At 41.7% G+C, this 11,234-nt stretch overlaps 1 protein-coding gene across 1 annotated transcript in view; it reads left to right on the top strand.

Annotated features, from left to right (window-relative positions):
- Window positions 1-866: 866 nt before the first annotated feature.
- SLC16A9 (solute carrier family 16 member 9) overlaps window positions 867-11,234 on the top strand; it is a 34,409-nt gene continuing 24,041 nt past the window's right edge. The window contains exon 1 of the mRNA XM_007471543.1: window positions 867-1,062. Within this exon, the coding sequence (XP_007471605.1) occupies window positions 867-1,062 (196 nt within the window). The remainder of the gene's footprint in view (window positions 1,063-11,234) is intronic.

Genomic DNA, 11,234 nt, shown 5'->3' with positions numbered 1-11,234 from the left:
CATGGGTAGTGATTGCCTCTTTTGAAGAGAGTCACCTCACCTGAGGTCATGCCCCCTTCTGGGGTGGCCTGCAATCAGTGAATTAGCAACATGGGGGTGTGAAGGGCCAGCTTCCCACCGCCAACTCAGGGCAACTCTGAAGGGTCAGCCAGCTTTAGAAATCCCCTTCCTTAAGCTGCATGGTAATTTACCTTCTCCTGCTGCTGTCTGGTCTCTTCCATAGAAAGAGAACACTTTTAGTAAACCTCCTCTTGCTAATAAGTAAGAGTGTTTCCTGGGGAACTCAACGTGCCACAGGAAACCAAAACCAGTGATTTCCTGTGCTTGGGTTGGGGTGGGAACCTGGTGAACGGGGGCAAGTTTGGGAAGAAGACTTTACACCCTACACTCTATGGCTTTTTAAAAAATTGAAGAATAGTTGAATTACAATGTTGTGTGAGTTTCAGGTGCACAGTGATTCCTAGTCTTTTTCCCTTATAGGTTATTACAAAAATATTGAATAGAGTTCCCTGTGCTATACAGTAGGTCCCCGTTGGTTATCTGTTTTATATATGGTAGTGTGTATATGTTAATCCCAAACTCCGAATTTATCCTTTTTATGATATAAAAAACATCTTTTTGGAAACATGTGGATGTATTACTTATTCAAATCAGAAATCAAAAATTTAAAGTTAACTTGGTATATCGATGATATTTTATCCTTTTCCTCTTATATTTTTAGAGAACTTTTTTTATGTTTCAATTTGGGAGGAGATATTTTTAATCTAAAATACCATGCCTCGCTACACTCTAAATATGCTTTTCTTTTTTTCTTTTTGTTTTTGCTTAGGACCTACAGAGAAACACCGCCTTGATCTCACATTACAATGGAATTTAAGAAGCCACCTGATGGTGGCTGGGGCTGGGTGATTGTACTGGCCTCCCTGTTTACTCAGTTTTTGTGTTACGGATCTCCGCTAGCTGTTGGCGTCTTGTACATAGAATGGCTGGACGCCTTTGGTGAAGGGAAGGGAAAAACAGCCTGGGTCGGATCCCTTGCAAGTGGAGTTGGCTTGCTTGCAAGTAAGTGGAGAAACTTATGCTTCTCCTCACTCATTAATCATTTAATTACATTTGCTGCATCATTCACATTGTGCAAGACATAGGAGGCTATTTTCTTTTTTTAAAGTATAGCACCTACTTTGCTGCCTTCACTGAGATTATAAACCACTCTTTCACCGTCATAAATCTATGTGACAATACAGGAATTCCATCAGAGATTCAGTTGTCCATTCATTCATTTCTTTATGTATTTATTTGCTACTGTGTGCCAGGCAGTGTGCTAGATGCTGGATATGAAAGGATGAATGGCAAACACATCATTTCTACCTTTAAGAGTCTCAGTCTAGTGAGACACACGTGTTTCCACAAATAAGAAAGATACAGGGGTATGAGGGCAGTGATCCAGGTATGTCCGATGAATGCTGGTGACCAAAGGACCAAATATTTTTCAGCAGTCCTGGGAACAGTTCCTCTATGATTCATAATTACTCCTCTCTGATTCCGATACACCGTGATCACATTGCGTGTCCTACATTTGTGTCACCTTCTTAAGAAAAATTTGATATGACCAAGAGTAGTCCCTTCTCCACAATGATAATGACATTAAGGATTTAAATATAGTGTTATGTGTAAGAGGTATGTGATGTATTTTGTGTGACCTTCATAAAATGTCTCCAAAAGTAATATTCTTTTTTTTTAAATTTTTATTTTATTTATTTATTTATATTTGGCTGCGTTGGGTCTTCATTGCCGTGCGTGGGCTTTCTCTAGTTGCAGCGAGCGGGGGCTACTCTTAGTTGTGGTGCGAGGGCTTCTCATTGCGGTGGCTTCTCTTGTTGTGGCTCACGGGCTCTAGGCGCGCGGGCTTCAGTAGTTGTGGCTCACAGGCTTAGTAGTCGTGGCTTGCGGGCTCTAGAGCGCAGGCTTAGTAGTTGTGGCACACGGGCTTAGTTGCTCCGTGGCATGTGGGATCTTCCCGGACCAGGGATCGAACCCGTGTCCCCTGCATTGGCAGGCTGATTCTTAACCACTGTGCCACCAGGGAAGCCCCCAAAGTAATATTCTTGATAAACATTTATCAAGTATTATATAATAGTGATTCTTAACATCTTTAGACAGCACAGTAGAGTGGCTTTTTATTTTAAGGCCAAAATCATATGCACTTCAATTTCTGGAGTCATAGTTTGAGCTTTGCAGTAGTATTTAGTGCTCATCACTCTAACTTACTTGGAACTAGTTAAGAACAGACATGCTGTATACACACTACTGTATATAAAATAGATAACTAATAAGTACGTACTGTACAGCACAGGGGACTCTGCTCAATACTCTGTAATGGCCTACATGGGAATAGAATCTGAAAAAGAGTGGATATATGAATATGTATAACTGATTCAATTTGTTGTACAGCAGAAACTAACACAACATTGTAAGTCAACTATACCCATATAAACTATACCAATAAAAATTTTTAAAAAAGAACAGATATGCTAAGACGTAGCCCTGGAGTCTCATCCTGAGCTATGACCTTCACATGATTCATTGAGCAAATCACAATCTCTATTCTTATGGGGAAAATAAGGACAGTGAATGTGGTGATTTATAAGGTATTTTTCAACTCTCAAATGATGTACAAAGAAAATGCATTGGCCATTCCTTCTTTTAAATCTGTTATCTTTCCTGATCACTAAAGGGGACTTCTTAAAACAAAACAAAACAAAAACAGTTGCTTCCAATTGATGAATTACTTTGTTAAATTAAAACAAGACTTGAAAAACAATGCTGGATCATCTGGCCATGTCAGATAAGAGAACTAAACGTAACTAAACAAGTGAAAATGACACTGTCATTATAAGCATAAGAAAAGCAGGAAACATTTGCCAAGATCTGTTCGAAAGAGGTTTTCAAAATGTGGATTGTTTGTAAAGCTGTCAAAGTACAAGTGGATGATGATTGATATGTTTGAGAATATAATTTTTAGGAAATGATCTGGTGAGAAGAGAATTTTTAAATATTCTCCAATTAGTCATCATTTCTTTTTTGACTGTGTCGGGTCTTAGTTGCGGCATGCGGGATCTTTCACTGTGGTGCAGGCTCTTTGTTGTGGCGCGCGGGCTTCTCTCTAGTTGTAGCAGCAGGTTTTCTCTCTCTAGTTGTAGTGGGCAGGCTCCAGGGCGCGTGGGCTCTCTAGTTGTGGCGTGCGGGTTCCAGAGCACATGGGCTCGGTAGTTTGCGGCACGCAGGCTCTCTCATTGAGGCGCAAGAGCTCAGTAGTTGCAGTGCGCGGGCTTAGTTGCCCCGTGGCATGTGGGATCTTAGTTCCCCGACCAGGGATCGAACCCTGAGTCCCCTGCATTGGAAGGCAGATTCTTTACCACTGGACCACCAGGGAAGTCCCAATTAGTCATCATTTCTTTTGGCAAATACAAAGTTAAATAGAAATTCAATTACCTTGCCTTCCAGCACGGGTCAAAGGGTGATTGAAATGCTATCTCCGTCAGCACATACTTGGAGAACAAAGCTCTTTTTCAGGAAGTCTGTCCAGGTAAGACTCGAGGGTTTGAGGTGTTCAGGGAAGCTGAGATCTTCTTAGGGATGGATGGAGTATTGGTGGTCAGAGCCGATGCTGAGACTCTGAAAGCTGAACTGCAGCTCTCCACTTTCTGCAAGTTCCTAAGTGGATGGACCAGTCTGTCTCAGGGGCCACAAGCAGCCCTCTTCACTTGTAGGCGGGACCAGCTACATAATTTGCAATACCACGTGCAAAATGAAAATGCAAGGACTCCAGTTAAAAAAGTTAAGAATTTCAAGACTGCGGCAGCAGGGCAGCAGACCAAGTGTATGGCTCTTCTCAGAGCTGAGTCCAGTGCAGCTGCATTGGTTGCGTGCCTACGAGGCCAGCCCCGCTTGATGGGCTGGAGAGAGAGAGCATCCCAGCAAACGTCCAGGGAATGAACAAGTACTGGGGGAGTGTTGGGCTGAAGTCAGAGCTAATCTGAGTCCTGGCTGTACCACCCCGTAGCTGAGGGACCTCGTGCAAGTGACTTATCTTCAGTGTCTTCAGCTAGATGAGAAGACACTCAAAGCAGCTGATCAGAGCTTTTGCAGATAAACATAGAATATGGAGACCAAAGGGTTCCAGAATGAGGAAGCAGTGAGAAAAAAATGATGACTGGAGAGCTAAGACTTATGGGTGTGTGTTTGTGTGTGTTTGTGCACATGCCTGTGTGCACTTTAGTTAGTGGCCACTGAGTATCTGTGTTGTTGGCTTCCCTTGGCTCTTCATAGCATAAATTAAGGGACAAATCCTGAAAGCTACGTAATACAGTATTAGCAAGAGGAGTCTAGCGGTGTTTGAGCCACATTCATCATCTACTTTGTTGACAACTTTCTTCTGCACAAAAACAAACGGATCGGTACTACCTTGGAAATAGGAAAGGTGCATCTCATCATGATTGTCAGTGATTCTTAACCAGGGAGATAATCAGAATCATCTATAGAAAGATTTCAGCATATAAATGCTTGGATTTGACCGTCAGACGTTCTAATTCAGTCAGTCTATAGTGGGGCCCACATACGTGAATCTTTTTCAAGCCCCCAAAGTGATTTTCAGTTGGGAGCTACCACTGGCTTAAGCCCTCTCTACTTAGATTGCAGTCTTGCACTCCTTGATGATTCTCAAATGTATATTGGTGTTGACATATTTATAAAGGGAACTCTTGTAGGTTTCTGCTTGAATGTGTCACTGTGTATGCCATGTAAAACCACGACAGATTGTGTCCAGTGACCCCAATTCTGGGGAAAAAACACATAAATGGACATCTTTGCATCCTTTTTGATAAAAATTCATTTAATTTATATATATATGTATTATATATTTACATAAATACATCTTTGATAGTTGCTCTTAAAATCAGGAGTATATATGAATTACTTGAGCTTGTCTAAAAAGCCAATTTCTTACTCATCAGTGCTGTGAGGTGGAGACGGAAGGTGGTCCCAGGAATCTTCTTTTTAGCTAGTTCCCCAGATGATTCTGAGGCAGCAAAAGCCATATTGTAGCTGAGAAACATGAGTTGTTTTCTTTACCCAGTTTTGTCCAGAGAAGGCCTGGTAGGTGTCATCCTTGACTAGTTCTGTGATCCGACCTCTGGAGATTTATAATTGAGTGAGCACAGCACAGGTACATTTGCTAAGCAACATACAAAGTCTGCTTTTCATGTACTTGTCCCTTTAGTTCAAAAAGTGCCCCTTGGGCTTCCCTGGTGGTGCCTGCCGATGCAGGGGACACGGGCTCGTGCCCCGGTCCGGGAAGATCCCACATGCCGCGGAGCGGCTGGGCCCGTGAGCCATGGCCGCTGAGCCTGCGCGTCCGGACCCTGTGCTCCGCAACGGGAGAGGCCACAACAGTGAGGGGCCCGCGTATCACAAAAACAAAAACAAAAACAAAAAGTGCCCCTTGTGTGCCTGGCTCAATACCAGCCACCTTCACTTACTTGATCTTGGTCGATCCTCATAATAACACACTGAAATAAGCATTATCGTCCTTAAGGTTTAGTGACCTGCCCAAGATGAACACATTGTCTAAGAGGAAGATCGGAAAAAAAAAAAAAAAAAAAAGGAGAGAAAGATTGACACCCAAGCAATGGTTTTTCTAACCTGTTAAGTCTGTTTCTTCATCTTTAAATTGGAGACAATAAAAGTACCTACCTGGGACTTCCCTGGTGGTCCAGTGGTTAAGACTCCACACTTCCACTGCAGGGGGCGTGGGTTCAATCCTTGGTTGGGGAACTGAGAGTCTGCATGCTGCGCGGCACGGCCAAAAAAATAAACAAATAAAAAATAAAAGGACCTACCTTATATGATTGCCATGTAGAATACTTGAGATGGTGCTTGGCATATGGTAGGTACTCAACAAATATTAGTTATTAAAGAACAACAATCCCCCAGAAATAAAATTACTCTCCCAGGCAGTCCCAGCCAAACTGTGGAATCTGCAAAAGAAAGGAACCCTTCAGCCTGAAAGACAAAGACATTTCTAGGAGGATAGGAAGGAGGGAGAGCTGTCAAGATTGTATCTAAGCATCTGGAATTTAAAGGCCCACCCATTGTCTTTAACAAACCCAGATTTGGACAGTAGCTAAGAATAGCAGAAAGACATGCAATTCTTAACTTTATACTCTTTATAATCTTAATTTTCTCTTTGAAACTTGAGTAATTGAGAAAATACTAAGAAGTAGACCTTTCATCTGAATTATGTTTCCAGATGATCCTTAGGATGAATAAAGCTGAATATCAAGGATTCGGCCTCCCTGTTATACACCGTCATTACGCACACTCAGAGAGTCTCTTCTCCTGTGTGTTAGGGAGGCCCAGACATCATCTCTGCTATAAGGGATTTAGAGTCTCAGGGCAGAGACAGGAAAAAAGGGTAGTAATGCCTTGAGACTTCACCACAAATACCAAGAATAGCAAGAACGAGGCAGTCTCTGGAGTTTTATAGAGATAGGCTGTGAAGTGGGCCAGAAGGGAGGGTGGGCTGGGCCAGATGCATGGGCATGGAGAGGGCAGTCCACGCAGAGTTACCGTATGCAAAGCCCTGGCATCGCCCTGCAGGTGATGCAGTCTGGTAGAGTAAGTTTGGCTGGAGAAGGAGTGATGTGTTAGGAGGTGTGATAGTCTGTGTCTACTTGGCTAGGGCTGCATTCCACGGTTAGTCAAACACTCATGGAGGTATCACTGTGAAGGTATCTTATAGATGCGCTCCAAGTCCATAATCAATTGACTTGAAGTAAGCGAGATTATCTTAAATAATCTAGGTGGATCTGATTCAATTCATTGAAAGTCTTTATGAGTAGAAATGAGCTTTTCCAGAAGAAATTCAGCCTACGGCTATAGCTTCATCCTGTCGAGAGAGTTCCAATCTGCCCTTCCTGACGCCTAGTCCTGTGGATGCTGTCCTTGCCTAGCCAGGTCCCAATACCACGTAAGCCAATTCCTTGCAATAAATCTCTTAATGTAAGTCTTCTTCTGGTTCAGTTTCTCTGGTCGAAACCTGAAGGATTCAGAAAGAATGGAAAGTAACTGAACTAAAGGGCAATCATGGCCTTATATTGTTTTAAGCTGGGAGAAAGCACGCTTTGGTTGGGTGTTATGCTTCACATTCAAGGAGAAGGGTGGGACCATTTTTCTGACCACAGAGGTGCTGATACAGCAGGGAGATCTTTTGTTCTGTAGTTTTGTACTCCAGATAGATTTAACAGTCCCCTCCCTCTCTCTTTTTTTTTTGTCTTTAATTCCTCCAAAGATCTTCAAATCCCTAATGAGTCAGTACATCTATCTCCAGGTGAATATAATGAGTCAGTATAGCCAACAAGCTTGCTGCATGAGTTGTGAGTGTTGGCAGAGCTGGGTTTCAGCATTATGTGTACAGTTTTTCCCCCTGTTAACTCCTTGCGTAGGACTGAATTCCTGCCTCCTACAAGGATGCTGTTACATTGGCCCATTCCCAGTGTGCTAGGCAGGTCTAGGGTTTGGTGAGAATCTTGGCAGGTTTTGCTGACTTGAAGAAAGCAAATGTACATGATACACCAAAGCAACCGCTAAGCAAGGTGATTGGTATACTTGAGAGCAAGGATTTGAGTGGGTGTGGTTCTGTAGGGCCTTTTTCTTCCCCAGGAAGATGAACTTAAAAATTCCTGGTCTCAGGGACTTCCCTGGCGGTCCAGTGGTTAAGACTCCGCCTTCCAGTGCGGGGTGTGGGTTCCCTCCCTGGTCGGGGAGCTAAGGTCCCACATGCTGCGGGGTGTGGCCAAAAATTAAAAACAAAAAAACAAAAAAAACGGGGGAGTAAGAAGTGAGAAACCTGCCAGTTTGTTGGGCTCCCCGCCTGGTAAGTAGAGGGATAGCACTCGTGGGCCTAATCAATCTGCTGTCTTAGGAAATCCTTGCAGTACTACAAGCACACAGCCTGGTTACTGCTATAATTTATTTCTCATTGTACCGTCAGCATACTTAACTACAGTAGGCCTGGCCATCCTACCACTCTGGGGACTCTCTGAAACTTTTTGGGAGAGAGAAGTGCATGGAAGTTGATTTCTTTCCCAAAGGGAATAATTTCTTTTCCAAAGCTGTCTTATAAAAATTACAAATTGGAGAACCACATTATGGTTCTCTTCTCTCCATTTAGAATGTATTTTCATCGCTTTTGTCAATACTTCACAGCCCAGTTCAAGGCTCAGTTCTTTGGCCCATGGTGATCTCTCTTTTCTGAAATCCCCAAACACATGATCTGAACCTTTCTTTTGTGCTTATTGCCCATGGCCTTAGGTTTTGATATGTGTTTGCTTTGCCTTTTGGTCTAGGTCAGAAATTTTGCGTCTTCTTCTCTGTGTCCTTATCTACCATGATATGAGACTCCAGTGCTGTGTGGTCCAGTACAGTAAGCACTAGTCACATGTGGCTGTTGGGCACTTGAAATGTGGCTAGTTCAAGGTGAGATGTGCTACAAGATGTGCTCTTTTTCCACAAGAGTTTTCATTTTCATTTCCTTCATTTAATTCCCCTCATTGGCTGAGAATGATATCAATCAGTCTGATTTGCAGATGACCATTAACAAATGATTTTATGTTTTTGTTTTATTTTGTATTTAAGAGATTGTAGGGCTTGAAAGTCCGACCGCCTCCTCCTTTCGTTCCTCATTCATCACTTTGGTTTATAGCAACAGTCCCTGACCTTTTTGGCACCAGGGACCGGTTTCATGGAAGACGATTTTTCCATGGGGTGGGAGATGGTTCAGGCGGTAATGCAAGCAATGGGGAGCGGTGGGGAGCGGCAGATGCAGCTCCGCTCGCTGGCCCACCACTCACCTCCTGCTGTGTGGCCTGGTTCCTAACAGGCCTCAGGACCAGTACTGGTCTGCGGCCCAGGGGTTGGGGACCCTTGGTTTATAGAGTTACTCCCTAATATATAGGTTCTTACCTTTTTTGAGGGAACGTGTCAGCATTGTGCCAAAGATGTTGCCAGGCTACTATGCAGGAGAATAGAATATCTTTTAAGAGCCCTGCATACGTCTTAGCGCCCCACCTGCCACCTGCCATCCTCAGACCCATCTTCTGTTCTGATTGCTAGCTCTGCTACTTAGCATTTTCAGTTCATCCAACCAATCAAGATTAATCACCCAGACAGAGGTAGTAATAGTAATAATGGCCCCTAAACCCCAATACACATACAACCGTGAGTTCAAGAAAACTTTTTATGAAAAGCAAAATGAATATAAAGGCAGTGATATGTAGTGTGTGTGTGTAACTATCTTCTTTTTTTTAGGAAATTGCTTCACCTATTTATAAAAATCCTCAAATAGAAAAAAAAAGCACAAGGAAAATTAGGCAATCTTTTGAACTGATTGATAATGAAAATAATATATATATTTTTTTCATTAAGCCAAAGTCGTGCTTAGTGGGCAATGTAAGGTTTAAATTTGTATACTAAGGAAAAATTATAATTTCTATAACCGTTTTCCAGGACAGAAGTCTGGCAGACTTGGCTGGGTACACTGCTTAGGGTCTCAGAAGGCCAAAATCAAGGTGTCAGCTGTTCTCGGCCCTTATCTGGAGACTGAGGGAAAGTCCATTTTAAGGCTCATTAGGTTGTTAGCAAAATTCAGTTCTGTGTGGCTGTAGGACTGAAGTCCTCATTTCTTCACTAGCCTTTCTTTGCCCAGAGGTCATTCTCAGTTTCTAGAAAGGAACACTGTTCAAACTCGTTTATAAGGTTAAAATTATCCTGACTCTAAAACCAGACTGATACATTACAAAACAAACAAACAAAATGAATATAAAGGCAGTGATATGTAGTATGTGTGTGTGCGCGCGCGTGTCTGTGTGTGTGTGTGTGTGTGTAACTATCTTCTTACTGGCTTCCATTTTATGCTGAAATTGTATCCTTCTCACTATTTCCTTATTAAAATATTCCTTCTTCCTCTTTAATGAAATGGTAGTGATAATAGATAGTTATTACATTTAAAAATGTCTTTACTTGTCAAAATAGGAAAATTGGCAACCCAGTGATGACGTTCCTCCCTCCCTTTTTTTCTAAAATTTTATAGATTCCAAGGAGTGGAGTTACTGATTCATATTACAAGTTAAGTACCTTTTGTTCTAAAGGTCCCTTCTGCAAAGTAAAAGACCTGAAGCCTCATAAGAAATCTCCCCTGAGAGTAGTCCTTTGATTTAATGAATCTCTTGAATCGAAACTAGTCCAGTGCCGAGAAGTAATCTATGGTTTATCATCTTGGAGAACTTGCCTGTTACAAGGAAGAGCTAAACACATAAATGTGTCAGTTTTGTCAATGTGACTTAGTGGTCACTTCCAGTTATACTTTGCCCTAATTGTTATTGATGAAACCTGGGGCTATTGTGGTTTAAATCTGTGTAAGTCGAGTCTAGAAATACCCTGGTTCTGAGGATGAGAATAAAATAGTTTGCTCTAAACTTTTAAACACCAAAATGAACAGAAATGTCATGTTTTCATCTTCTGTAAATTCATAAAATTACGTAGGCTGTAAGATATTAACAAAAGTACATAGGTGTTTTTTAAACTGATATTTCTAGAAAAACATTAAGGTGCCAATGGAAATACATCTCAATTGGGAAGAATGCTGGGCTGACTTTGGCCTTAGCCCTGTCGTTGCTTAGCTATGGATTCTTGGTCAAATCACATGATCCTTCTGAACTACAGTTTCATCATTTTTTAAATGAGGTCTTTGGACCCTTTCCAAGGCCCCATTCAGCTCTAAAATTCTTTGTCTTTAACCTCTGACATCAAGATTTTTTCCCCTAAGTAAGCAGCAGGTGGTGGTGTGAAAGTAGAGAATTTTTTTTCTTCTAGTTTTGTTGAGATATAATTGACATACAGCGCTGTATAAGTTTAAGGTGTACAGCATAATGATTTGACTTACATCCATCATGAATTGATTACCACAATAAGTTTAGTGAACCTCCATCATTTCATATAGGTACAGCATTAAAGCGATAGAAAAAAATATTTTTCCCCTTGTGATGAGAGCTCTCAGGATTTACCCTCTTAACAACTTTCATATATAACACACAACAGTGTTAATTATATTTATCATGTTGTCCATTTCATCACTAGTACTTATTTATCTTTTTTTTTTTTTTTTTTTTTTTTTTTTT

This window comes from Lipotes vexillifer, unplaced genomic scaffold (genome assembly GCF_000442215.2).
Source record: "Lipotes vexillifer unplaced genomic scaffold, Lipotes_vexillifer_v1.1 scaffold638, whole genome shotgun sequence".
Taxonomy (NCBI): Eukaryota; Metazoa; Chordata; class Mammalia; order Artiodactyla; family Lipotidae; genus Lipotes; species Lipotes vexillifer.
This window is presented reverse-complemented; position numbering and strand designations above follow the sequence as displayed.